The sequence below is a fragment of the Chiloscyllium plagiosum genome, chromosome 3 (assembly GCF_004010195.1).
Source record: "Chiloscyllium plagiosum isolate BGI_BamShark_2017 chromosome 3, ASM401019v2, whole genome shotgun sequence".
NCBI classification, from domain to species: Eukaryota; Metazoa; Chordata; class Chondrichthyes; order Orectolobiformes; family Hemiscylliidae; genus Chiloscyllium; species Chiloscyllium plagiosum.
Genome location: NC_057712.1, coordinates 121,893,527 through 121,907,659, shown reverse-complemented (window position 1 = coordinate 121,907,659; position 14,133 = coordinate 121,893,527). Strand labels below are relative to the sequence as shown.

At 42.8% G+C, this 14,133-nt stretch overlaps 1 protein-coding gene across 1 annotated transcript in view; it reads right to left on the bottom strand.

Moving 5' to 3' along the window:
* Window positions 1–14,133, bottom strand: part of supt7l (SPT7 like, STAGA complex subunit gamma) — a 41,350-nt gene that overhangs the window by 14,034 nt on the left and 13,183 nt on the right. The window contains exon 2 of the mRNA XM_043687242.1: window positions 5,146–5,832. Within this exon, the coding sequence (XP_043543177.1) occupies window positions 5,146–5,558 (413 nt within the window). The 5' untranslated portion in view covers window positions 5,559–5,832. The remainder of the gene's footprint in view (window positions 1–5,145; window positions 5,833–14,133) is intronic.

Genomic DNA, 14,133 nt, shown 5'->3' with positions numbered 1-14,133 from the left:
AATCAAAGCTTACCGGCTGGTTGTTTCCACGCTGTATGACTCCAACTGCTTCCAAACTCATGACCACTACCACTTAGAAGAACTGAGGCTGCAGATGCATGGAAAAACACTCCCATTTCCAAGTTCCACTACAAACATGCCATTTTGATTGGAACTGTATCATCATTCCTTCATTGTTACTGGGCCAAAGACCTGGAAGTCTGTTCCTAAAAGCACTTCGGGTCTACTTCCATCAGCTGGATTGCAGCAACTCTCAGCCACCTTAATGGCAGTTAGGGATGGGCAACAAAACTAGTCTATCAATGCTCACATTAGACAATACGCCCACCCTCCTCTTATTTATCTCTCCACCCTTCAGGCACCTGTATTCCTGATGAAGGGCTTTTGCCCGAAACCTCGATTTTCCTGCACCTCAGATGCTGCCTGAACTGCTGTGCTTTTCCAGCACCACTCGAAGCCAGAATCTGGTTTCCAGCATCTGCAGTCATTGTTTTTACCTAATACGCGACAGGAGCAGAAGTAGGCTATTTAGCCCATCAAAGTCTTCTCTGCCACTCAAGGAGATCATGGCTGATCTGATAATCCTCAATTCCACTTTCCTACCTTTACCCATGACTATTGACTCGCTTATGGATTGAAAAAAAAAATCTAAGACTTGAAAGTACTTAATGACTCAGCCTTAACAACCCTCGTTAGTACAGAATTCCACAGATTCATGACTCTCAGAGAAGAAATTTGTCCTCATCGCTGTCATAAAAATGTGATCAGTTATTCGGGAGATTATACCCTCCGCTCCTAGACTTCCCAAAAGGAGAGACAACCTTTCACCCCTGCCAAGTCTCCAAGAGACTTGAAAGTTTCAATAAGGTTGCCTCTTATTTTTATAAATTCCGATACTGTCCCAAGTTACTCAATCTCTCCTCATTTGACAGTCTCTCTGTAAGTGATATTAGCCTAGTGGACTACCTATAATGCCAGTATATCTTTCCTTAGATAAGGTTTCCAAAACAGTATTCCAGCTGTGATGTGACGAGTGTCTTGCACAGAATCAAATTGTGGCTCTGGAAAAGCACAGCAGGTCAGGTAGCATCAGAGGAGCAGGAGAGTCGACATTTCAGGCATAAATCCTTCATCAGGACATCGACTCTCCTGTTCCTCGGATGCTGCCTGACCTGCTGTGCTTTTCTAGCGCCACACTTTTTGACTCTGACCTCCAGCATCTGCAGTCCTCACTTTCTCAGAGTGTCATGTACAGTTTAGCAAAACCTCCATATTTTTAATACTCCATTCAACTTGCCTCCCTACTGTCTGCTGTACTTGGATGCTAGCTGTTTTTTCATTCATGGATAAGGACACCCAAATCCCCTATGTTCTGCATATTTCTGCAATCTTTCTTCAGTTAAATAATATTGAGTTCCCGTATTCTTCTTGCCAAAGTGGAAAACCTCACATTATATTCCAGCTGACAAGTTTTGCCCACTCACTAACCTTGCTACATCCCTCTACAAGCTGTGTCTTCCTCACTCCTTGCCTTCCCACCTATTTTTGTGGCATCCGCAAACTTGGCTACAGTATATTCACTTTCCTTATCCAAATCATTAATATATGTTGTAATTAATTGTAGCCCCAGCACTGATTGCATGAAAGAGTTAAAAAGAAATGAACAACAAACCTGACTGTGCAATTCAGCTGTAGTGCAAACTGCCCTACTGAGAAAATTAATGCATAACCCCACCGTGACTGAAAAATGGCAAGAATGGAAACAAAGTGGCATCAAATCTATATTATTTCTGAAGAAAAGTTTAAGATTTATGATAAGATGAACAGAGGCACAAAACTCCACATTTTTGATGTTCGTTATGGAAAACTTAGCGCTGGGAAGGAGATAGAACATAGATCAGAACAGCACAGAAAAGGGCCCTTTAGTGCACAATGTTGTGCCAAACATAACACCAAATTAAACTAATTCTTTCTGTCTGCCCTTGATCCATATCTCTCCATTCCTTGCATATTCATGTGTTTATCTAAAGGTCCCTCAAACATCCCCGTTGTATCTGCCTCCATCACCACCCTGGCAGTACACTCCAGACTCTGATCATTTTCTGTGTAAAAAGCTTGCCCCTTCACATCTCTTTTGAATTCTTCCCCCTTCACCTTAAACACATGCCCTCTAGTACTAGATTTTCAATCTGCTTGGAAGTCAGAACCTTTTTCCCCAATCTATGCATCTTATAACTTTGACTTCTAGCGAGTCTCCCTTCAGCCTCTGTTGCTCTAGAGAAAAGAACTGGAATTTTTCCAGCCTCTCCTTATAGCTCATACCCTTAAATTCAAGCAGAATCCTGGTAAATCACTTCTGCACCCTCTCCAAAGCCTCCAGATCCTTCCTGTAATGTGACGACCAGAATTGAATGCAACATTCTAACTGTGGTTGACCTAAAGTCTTATACAAGCTGCAACATGACATCCTTACCGTGAGTGTGACTATACTGCTCCTTTAACAAGGTTATGCTCTCCTTGGGATTTTTTTCCAGAGGTCATAAAAGCAGCGACTCTGAAAAGCCTTGGGTTTAACTACTTCAGAATATTTTCAAGTTTAAAAAAACACTTGTACAATGAAAGGAGAATGGCCAATTCTCCTAGCTGAGATTTTCCCTGGTTTGGTTTGGTTAGAGCAGTCTGGCTGTTCACTGAAAGCAGGGAGTTTTGAGGCTGCTGGTCCAAGAAACTGCTACCTGGAAGCAAGTCCATGCTGATCCTCCATCTCTCGGACTTCTTTCCTGTAAGACCCTGTGTTTGATTTTACCTTTTTTTGGCAAGAGGTGTTTATGGGGATGGTTGCAGGAATTTGGAACAGCATCATTTAGTTGGGATAATCTGTTGTGTTTCTGGTATGAAGCTATTCTGTATTCTGTTCTCTTTTGTTAGTGTTTCATTCAGTACTATGTAAATAAATTCTGTTTTATTTAAAACAGAGGGGCTTTGATGAGCTGCATCACTGCTGGAATGGACAAGGTTGGAAATCACACAACACCAGCTTATAGTCCACAAGGTTTATTTGCTTCCAAATGAACCTGTTGGACTATGATGTGGTGTTGTGAGATTTTTAACATTGTGAAACTTGAAAGGATTCAGAAAGGATTTCCAAGGATATTGCCAGGATTGGAGGATTTGAGCTATAGGGAGAGGCCGAGTAGGCTGGGATTGTTTTCTTTGGAGATCAGAGGCTGAGGGGTATATGAATCAAAAGCGTTTAGAGGGATATGGGCCAAGTACTGGCAAATGGGACTAGATTAATTTAGGCTATCTGGTCAGCACCGAAGGGTCTGTTTCTGCACTGTACATCTCTGACTTTATGACTCTTTCCACAATACACCTGCTTAAAACAACTAGCAAAGTTAGGGATCAGGACTACTTTCTTGAAATGTTTTGAGGGAGTCTGGCCTGGTCCATAACATGAGATAGATCTCAAATTCAACAAACTGTAAGCATAGAGAGTTGGACACTTGAAGTAAGAGGAACAAATAAGACCTGAAAGTCCACATAAAAATGATTTGGAAACCCATTAAATTCCATAACATTCATAGAACACAGGCTATTCAGCCCAACTTGATTATACTAGCTCTCTCAAAGAGTTATCCAATCAGTTAGACAGACACACCCATTTTCCCTTCACATACATGTGCAACTGCAACAAATCCCATGAATTTCTACACTAGCACGATCTGTGGCCAAGTCCTGCAGTTTGCAGATGCAGTCAAAGTGCTGTGTCAAGTAGATCTTAACGATAGCAGAAGATTTGTTGTAACAAATCACTTGACCTAACCATAGAAAGATCGATAGAGCAAATTTATAGCCAGTGTAAAAGAAAAATCGATTGTGATAATATAGAAGGATACTGCTCTCCTTTTAAGTGCCTTGTCAAGATATAACTCATTGTTTTTTTCCCCAGTTATCATGATGATGCCTTGAAGAACATTCTATTGCAACAACTTCACAGATCATTCCTACTCCACGACACAATCTCAACTGTAGGTTAGTGGCAGCACGTTTGCCTGAGTCAAAGGTTGTGGATTCAAGATTCACTCCAAAGAATACAGCCCTTAATTGAGACTGAGAACTGAAGGAATGCTACCCTGTCGGAGGTGTAAACCTGCTCATGAAACATTAACCCAAAGTCTCGTCTTCCCTCGCAGGTATCATGGCATTTTTTCAAAGAAATTCCCTGACCAATATCTATCCTTCAAACGCCAATGAATAGGAACTAGATGGCAATCTGCTAGTTACAGTCATAGAGATGTACAGCATGGAAACAGACCCTTCAATCCAGCTTGTCCATACCGACCAGATATCCCAACCTAATCTAGTCTAATTTTCCAGCACTTGGCCCATATTCCTCTAAACCCTTCCTATTCATATACTCATCCAGACACCTTTTAAAATGTTGTAATTGTACCAGCCTCCACCACTTCCTCTGGCAGCTCATTTCATACATGCACCAACCTGTGTGAAAATATTGCCCCTTATGTTTCCCCTCTCACCCTAAACCTATGCCCTCTCATTCTGTACAGCCCCACCCCAGGGAAAAGACTTTGTCTGTTTATCCTATCCAGGTCCCTCATGATTTTATACACCTCTATAAAGGTCACCCCTCAGCCTCCGATACTCCAGGGAAAAACAGTCCAAACCAATTCAGCCTCTCCCTATAGCTTACATTCTCCAACCCTGGCAACATCTTTGTCAATCTTTTCTAAACCCTTCCAAGTTTCACAATAACCTTCTGATAGGAGGGACACCAGAATTACATGCAATATTCCAAAAGTGGCCTAACCAATGTCCCGTACAGCTGCAACATGACCTCCTAACTCCTGTACTCAATACTCTGACCAATAAAAGGAAAGCATACCAAACGCCTTCTTCATTATCCTATCTAACTGCGACTCCACTTTCAACCTGCTATGAACCTGCACTCCAAGGTCTCTTTGTTCAGCAACACTCCTTTCTTTATTTTCTACATTACAATTGTGACTATACTGCATAACTGGATGTAAAATGCTTTGGGATAGTCTGAGTATATCAGAGATGTTGTGCAAATTCAGGGTTTCTTTCTTTCTTTCCTTACAATATTTGCATTTGTGAGCTCACCTGTAGAAGTCGCTCTCTGGGTCACTGTGTCTCAATTGGAAAGGCAGCTTTGGGCTTTTGCTATCCAGCGGCAGTAGCTCATCTGGGATGGGCGGTGAGTCGGGTGCAGGCGGCAGGGCCTCAGCCTCCTCTGCCTTCACGCCCTCCAGCTGTGCCTGGCCCTGTGCCTGTGCTGCAGCAACAAGACTCCGTAGCCGGCGGTTATACTGTAGTAGCTGGATGGTGTGGACGGTCAGGCCGCAGGGCTCAGACGGCACGTCTAGCATGGTCGTCGGCCGGGGACGATCAGCTGACGGCTGGTGCAACGGAGGGTCTTGAATTTCCACCGTCCGGAACTCCCGCTGCAACAGATCAAATGAGCTCCGACTGGGCTGAGCAGAGGACACGGGAATCTCACCCCAGTACTTCATCATTTTCACTTCGTCTTTACTGCTGATCAAACGAAAATTTGTACGGGGAAAGCCCAAGAAACTTGTGAATTAACATAAAGAAGAGTCAAAACTGCAGTGTGCTGGGTTAGCCACAGATTTGCTTTGGACATGTGCCCGTTATGAATTTCTAGGTTCAGTCACAATCAATTAACTGACAAGTGTTTTTCGTAGAAGCATAAAAAGCAGAAGGCTCATTCTTCTGTACTGTCAGCTGCCTCAGGCCCCTTCAAACTAGCTGCAACATCTCAAGTGAAATCTGTCAAGATGCAAAAGAGACATGGTTATTTTAAGACTCTCATATTGCCAGTGGATTGGGTTTAGTAAATACAACAGCAGAGCCCGAAAACATAAACATGGAAATGCACTTCCTGGTGTGCATCTTGTTATGGAGCCTCAGAGACCATCTTCAAATAATAACCGCTTAGGAAACTATGCAAATACTGACAACATTTCTAGAGAGCCTCTAAAAATGCCAAGATGCTCTCAGGGATCCACTGAAAATGCAGGCTCACCTCTGAATCATCTGTGAATATGACATGCTCCCAGGGGCACTACTACCTGCAACATTCATGCAATTCTGGCAATAGTACGGATGACTTGTGCTCCAGAAATTGCCACGCCCAAAGCCAAATTGTTCAGTACAGCTACAACACTGGCATCTTAGGTAAGGGCAATCTAGCTTCTGGACTCATCCCAACCTCAAATCAGTCCATTAGAAGGTTAGAAGGGGGACGCTTGCTGCTGAGTGCATAATGTTCAACATTGCACAGATACTGAATCAGTCACAAACAGTTCATGTTCAACTGCAGCAAAACCTGGACAGTATCCAGGCCTGGGTTGCAAGTGGCAACTGCCATTCAGACCACACAAGTTGCAGGAAATATTAATCATCTCCAAAAAGAGAATCTAACCATCGCCCCTTGACATTCAATAACATTATCATCACGGAATCCCCCACTTTCAATTTCCTGAAGGTTACTATTGACCAGAAACTGAATTGAACTAGCTGCATAAGTACTGTAGCTACAACAGGAGCTCAGGAGGTTAGGAATGATGGAGTGAGTATCTCACCTCCTGTTTCTGCAAAGCCTGTCCATCATCTACAAAGCACAGATTAGGAGTGTGATGGAATCCTCCCCACTTACCTTGATAAGAAGAGCAGCTCCAATAATAGTCAATAAGCTTGGCACCAATCCTGACAAAGCAGCTTGCTTGATTGGCACAACCTACAACATTCACTCTCTCTACCATTGATTCAGTGGTAGCAGCGTGTTCCATCGACAAAATGCACTGCAGAAATTCATCAAAACTCTTTAGACAGCACTTTCTTAAGGGATGTGCAATAAACGTTGGACCATATCCTCAGTACCAACTTAAAAAAAACATGATTCTCTGATAGTCCCTGTAAATACCAAGAAACAACCTTGTAAAATCCAACACACAAGGTCTTCTATTAACCTTAAAATACTTCCAGGGACCAACTATAAAGATCAACACAGACCCTATGAAAACACTGCTCTACTCCAGGGAACACACTGCAATTATTGCCATGTTTCACCATTTGCCCATCCCAACTTCAGAAAAAAAAAGTCTCGTGTCAAAATAAGTATCAACATAACAATCTAGATTTTGCTTGTGACTGCACAGATACTGAATCAGTGCATATTCAATTGCAGCAAAACTTGGACAGGATCCAGGGAAACAATGTAAAATACACAGCTCAAAAGAAACTCCTGATAGACCCCGATAATGTCTGAAGACCCCAACATGAAAGCTACATTTTTAAATGAAACTCAGGGATCAATATTCCAGTCAGCAGATAATGCTGATCTCATCTTGACAGAATAAAGATGTAGCTTCCCTTTCAATAATGTAAAGAATTCTGATTAACTCTGAAAAGAAATCAATTTCCATTCATATTTGTGTGGAATATCGCTATTTCAATCATCAATGGCCTCATCAAGAAAGCTGGTTAGTGAGAGTGGCTGAAACTGACAGAAGCAAGGGGCTGAGTTAGCCTGACATTATTGAAGTACTCTCATCTCCATCCTGCCCTCAGATTCAGTCATCTCTCTAAGTTTGCTTTGTTGACAATTTAGGCAAGGAATTGCACTCATTCGAGCCCTGTTTTTGGCACTATGTGCCCCAAGAGCTGCACAAAGGCATTAGTTGCACATGCACCTGCACAGCAAATCACCCCAGACACCATGTTGGAGTAGGTATCGGTGATTACGCTTTCGATGTAGACAGGGCAGAAGATCGTGTTACTTGTGGGCAATGCCAATTTGATCCCAGGTGTGCAGTCAACAGATCTGGCAATGCCCACTCTTAATCTCACACATTCAACAACAGAAGAACTAAGAACAAGCAAGAGTAGTGGACAATTCAGCCCCTTGTGCTTGATCACCATTTGCTAGGATCATGGCTACTCTCATCTCTGCCTCAACTCCACTCTCCTGCCTGCACTCCATAACCCTCCAACTCATTACTAATTAAAAATTGGTCTATTTCCTCCTTAAATTTACTCAATGTCCTAACATCCATCACATTCTGGGGTAGCAAACTTCACAGATTCACCCTAGTTCGGAAGATGGGTCACCGGACCTGAAACATTATCTTTGTTTTTTTCCGCCATAGATGCTGCCAGACCTGCTGAGTTGCTACAGCAATTTCTGTTTTGTTCCACAGATTCACTATCCTTGAAGAGAAGTAATTTATCTTCATCTTTGTTTTAAAATCTCGCACTTGATTCTAAAGCTTTGACCTCTCATTTTTGATTGCCTCACACGTGGAAACATCCTTTACACACTGACATCTTCTTCTGCCCCCACCCACATTGTTTCTCTTCTGGCTTTTAGTACAATTCTACAAAGATTTTGTGCTTTCTCTTGTTGTTGAAAAGGGTTTTCAAATGTTTACAACGAGTGATGTGGCAAGTTCTGTTGGACTTTCTGACGACTGCAAGGTTTCCGTATTTATATATTTTTTTAATTCACCCTGGGATGTGGGCATTGCTGGCTAGCCAGAATGTATTGCCTGTCCCTTGTTGCCCTTGAGAAGGTGGTGGTATAGGTTGACCCACAATGCCCTTTGGGAGGGAATGCAACAATTTTGACCCAACGACAGTGAAGGAATGGTGATATGTTTCTATGTGTGGATAATGAGTAGCTAGAAGATTATTGTGTTCCCATATATTTGCTGCCCTTGTCATTCTAGATGGAAATGCTCATAAGGTTTGAAAGGTGCCCTCTAAGGATCTTTGGTGAATTTCTGCACCGCACCTTGTAATAGTACACACTGCTGCTACGGAGCATTGGTAGGTGGAGGGAGTGGATGTTTGTGGATGTGGTGTTAATTCAGCAGGCTGCTTTGTTCTGGATAGTGTCAAGCTTCTTCAGTGCTGTCGGAGCTGCACCCATCCAGGTAAATGGGGAGTACTCTATCACAGCCCTGACTTGTGCCTTGAAGATGATGGATAGGCATTGGATTGTCAGGAGGTGAGAATTACTTACCACAGTGGTCCAAGTCTTTGACCTGTCTTGTAATGACAGTATTTATATGGCAAGTCCACGTGAGTTTCTGGTCAACAGTAACCCAAGGACGTTGACAGTGGGGTACTAGGTTATGACAACACCATTGAATGTCAAGAGGCAGTGATTCGATTTTTAGAGATGGGTCTTTGCCTGACATTGTGTAAAGTGAATGTTACTTGACACTTGTCAGCCCACCTCTGGATATTGTACAAATCTTGCTGCATTTGAATATGCAGTATCCAAGGAGTCATGAATGGTGCTGATTATCGTGCAATCATTGGCGAATATCCTGAGTTCTGACCTTTTAATGGAGAGAAGGTCATTGCTGAAGCTGGTGAAGATGGTTGGGCCTAGGACATTACCCTTAGGACCTCCTGCAGGGATGTCCTGGAGTTGAGATGACTAACCTCGAACAACCATAGTCCTTTTCCTATGTACCAGATATGACTCTGACCAGTGGAGAATTTGACCTCTCTTACACATGGATTCCAATTTTGCTAGGACTTCTTGATACTACATTTGGCTGAATGTGGTCTTGATGTCGAGGCCGTCACTCTCACTCTCCTGATGAAGGGCTTTTGCCTGAAACATCGATTCTCCTGCTCCTCGGATGCTGCCTGAACTGCTGTGCTTTTCCAGCACCACACTCCCGACTCTCACCTCACCTCTGGAATTCAGCTCTTTTGTCCATGTTTGAACCAAGACTATAATGAGGTCAGGACCTGAGTGGCCCTGGTGGAACCCGAACTGGGCATTACTGAGCAGAAGTTGCTTGACCACACTATTGATGATACCTTCCATCACTTTACCGAAGATCAACAGTAGATTGATATGGTAGTGGCCAGGTTGGATTTGTACTGCACTTAGTGCACAGGTCACATCTGGGCAATTTTCCACATTGTTGAGTAGATGTTAAATATGTAGGGGTGTGGCAAGTTCTGGAACACAAGTCTTCAGTACTATTGCCTGAATGTTGTCAGGGCTCAGAGCCTTTCCACTATCCAGTGCCTCCAACTGTTTCTTTATGCAATTTTATACAAGTAAACATAAAATTATTGTCATTACCATTATGGTGAGGAGGAGAGGCAACAATGTAGTCGTAATGTCGCCGGACTCATAATACAGAACCCCAAGCTAATGTTTTTAGCACATGGGGCACCAATTTAAGATTGAGATAGAGTCATAGAGATTACAGCATGGAAACAGACCCTTTGGTCCAACTCGTCCATGCCAACCAGATATCCCAACCCAATCTAGTCCCACCTGCCAGCACCTGGCCCATATCCCTCCACAAACCCTTCCTATTCATATACCCATCCAGATGCCTTTTAAATGTTGTAATTGTACCAGCCTCCACCACTTCCTCTGGCAGCTCATTCTACACACGTACCACCCTCCGTGAAAAAGTTGTCCCTTAGGTCTTGATGAGGAATTTCTTCTCTCAGAGGGTTGAGGGCCTTTGCAACTCCTTATGACAGAGACCCTGGGATGGGGTGGAAATTAGAGTCCTTGTGTACATTGAAGGCTGAGTCAGATAGATTCTTGATCAATAGGGGAATCAAGGGTTATGGGGAAAAGGCAGAGAAGTAGATGCGAGGAATGTTGGATCAGCAATGATCCTGCTCAATGGCAGGTTCGAGAAACGGAATGGCCTGCTTTCTGCTCCTACTTTTCATGTTTTATGGGTTCAATTCCCACCATCGTAGATGATGAAATTCAAATTCACGACAAATCGGAGATAAAAACCTAGTCAAATGGCACTGCCAATTTTCATAAGAATCCATCTGGCTTACCAGTGTCACTTATGGAATAAAGCCTGCCATCGTTACTTCGTCTAACCAATATATGACTGTGAACCACAACGCAGATAGCCAATAAATGCTAGTCTAGCCAGCAATGCTCAGACCCCATGAAATGGTTTAAAATAAAACTCAGATGCGAGATGTCATTTCTCTGGAATATATCATGACTGAGACAATGAGCACAAACCAGGTCAGGTGTTGTAAGAAGGATCAACAGGAAGAGCTGAAAGGATAGACGGGTTCTCAGTAGGATTAAACTGTCCGTGGTGACTATGCACCCATGTGACTTGAACCTCAATAAGAAACTACGTCATAGATTTCAGTTAGCACATCCTTGTGAAACTATCAGCTGCTGCAGCCATAACAGAAACCACAGGGCAGAAAAAGAACAGCACCGCTCTAGCTGTGAAGGTGCCTGAAACAATCTAATTTTGAGCATCAGTTTCGTTCAGGAATGGAGTCATAGAAATGTACAGCATGGAAACAGACCCTTCAGTCCAACTCAGCCATACTGACCAGATATCTTAACCTAATCTAAGCCCATTTGCCAACACTTGGCCCACATCCCTCTAACCCTTCCTATTCATGTACCCATCCAGATGCCTTTTAAAATGTTGTAATTGTACCAGCCTCCATCACGTCCTCTGGCAGCTTATTCAATATATACACCATCCTCTGTGAGAAAAAGTTGTCCCTTAGGTAGCTTTTAAATATTTCCCCACTCATCCCAAACCAGAGACCTCCAGCTCTGGACTCCTCCACCCGAGGGAGGATACCTTGTCCTATCCATGCCTTTCATGATGTTATAAACCTCGATAAGGTCATCCCTCAGCCTCCGACACTCCAGGGAAAATATCTCCAGCCTATTCAGCCTCTCCCTATACCTCAAACCCTCCAACCATGGCAACAACTTTGTAAATCTTTTCTGCACCCTTTCAAGTTTAACAACATCCTGTGATGCTGCTGCTCCTTTAGGTTAGGTGGTCCTTGGGTTTTTTTTCCCCTGAGGGGTCATAAAGACAGAGGCTCAGTATTGTCTGTGTTTATCGACTTGAAGAAGTTTTTAAGTTTAAAAAAAACTTGTACAATGAAAAAGGGGAGTGGCCAGTTCTCGCAGCTCAGCTTTTCACTGGTTTGGTTTCGTTTAGTAATCTGGCTGTTCAGAGCTGCTAGTCAGCTTTTTGGAGGCTGCTGGTCAAAAAAACAGCTGCATGGAAGAAGGTATTCCATGTTGAGTCTCCCCACCATTTCTCTCTCTCTCTCTCTCTCTCTCTAAGACCGTGTGTTTGATTTTACCTTTTTTGCCAAGGGGTATTTATAGGGATTGCTGCAGGAATTTGGAACAGCATCAGTTAGTTGGGATAATCTGTTGGGTTTTTAGATAGCTTAAGTTATTCTGTATTCTGTTCTCTTTTGTTCGTGTTTCATTCAGTACTCTGTAAATAAATTCTGCTTTGTTTGAAATTGAGGGGTTTTGATGAGCTGCTTCAATGCTGGAATAGCCACAATACACCTGCCTAAAACAACGAGCAAAGTTAGGATCTGGGCTACCTACTTGAAATGTTTTGAGGGGGTCTGGTTTGGTCCATAACAATCTTTCCTATGAGAAGGGAGACTAGAATTTAACATAGTACCAACAGATACAGTATGAGCAGCTAATGAGCATAAGGAAGAGAATAGGAATGGAGATGGCAATTTGGAAAGCCCTTTCAGGGTTGTCGCAGAAGGGCTTTAGATTTAGATTAGATTACAGTGTGGAAACAGGCCCTTCGGCCCAACAAGTCCACACCGACCCGCCGAAGCGAAACCCACCCATACCCCTACATTTACCCCTTACCTAACACTACAGGCAATTTAGCATGGCCAATTCACCTGGCCCTGCACATCTTTGGATGGTGGGAGGAAACCGGAGTACCCGGAGGAAACCCACGCAGACATGGGGAGAACGTGCAAACTCCACACAGTCAGTCGCCTGAGGCGGAAATTGAACCCGGGTCTCTGGTGCTGTGAGGTGGCTAACCACTGTGCCACCGTGCCGCTCTGCTGCATGCAATATTAGTATCGTCAACCTCAGTTCTCATTCATTAACAACCTAAACCTCAACACGCAAAAGTCATCACAAAATAAACACTAGCCAAAAAAAATTATAAATCATGTTGAATTACATAAAGAAGTCAATTAATCAAACTTGCACATCCACTAGAAATCTGTTTTCTGTCTGTCTTTGCCTGTATGGAAGCTGGGGGATTGGGCACCAACTGCTGCATGCCAGTTGGAGTTTATTCTACAAAACACTGAATGGATTAGATAGCCCTGAGTGGGGCAAATCTCCCTTTCTCCAAGTCATGCGGCAGTAAGCAATTAAAAAACATGCATGCAGGGAACAAAGCTGAGATCAAGTCAATGTCAGATTCTTCCATTACAATCATTGATAATTTTGAAAAGATATTTCAATTTCTATTAATCAACAGGAAAAATCATACATAACTACACATGTGAAGACTTTTACTGTGACTAACAAACTCAAAGCAACATCATCTAAATATCATAGAGTAGGCGATGGCAGAGTGATATCATCACTGAACTGTTAATCCAGAAACTTAGCTAATTTTCTGGGCATGTGTGTTCAAATCTCACTGTGGCACATGGTGGAATTTGAATTTGATAATAGTCTAGAAATAAGAGTTTAATGATTACCATGAAACCAGCCAATAATACTGTTATGAATGTAGAAATGTACTGTACCTTTAAAAGAGTGAAGGACTTAGCAAGCTCACAGAGGGCTGGAGAATTTATAGTGAAACATTTGGTCCAGCAGCTAGCACTGGCTGAGTTGCTATGAGACAAAAGCAAATTCAAATTCGGCCAACCAGGTTAAATTATACTCCAAAATACCAATCTTCAATCAAGTTTGAATTTAGTATTAAAAACCAATTAAACAATCCAATGCTTTGGGGTATAAGAACGGGAAAATTGAACAGTTGAGAGGAGAAATGCCAAAAGACCAACAAATGCAGGCTGCTAGTAAGAAGTCTCTGAGAGGTACCTGTCTAGAGAAGGAGTCTGCACAGGAAAAAAGATAGACTCCAGCCTGGAGAACAAACCTACAGAGGAAGGTACCAAGAGAAGATTTGACAGCTGGTTGGTTTTGAAATTTGAATTTTTCTGTAAATCTTAATCAGGGGTTTTATCAGACCAATATTGTAGAGGGGAAGGTAAAGG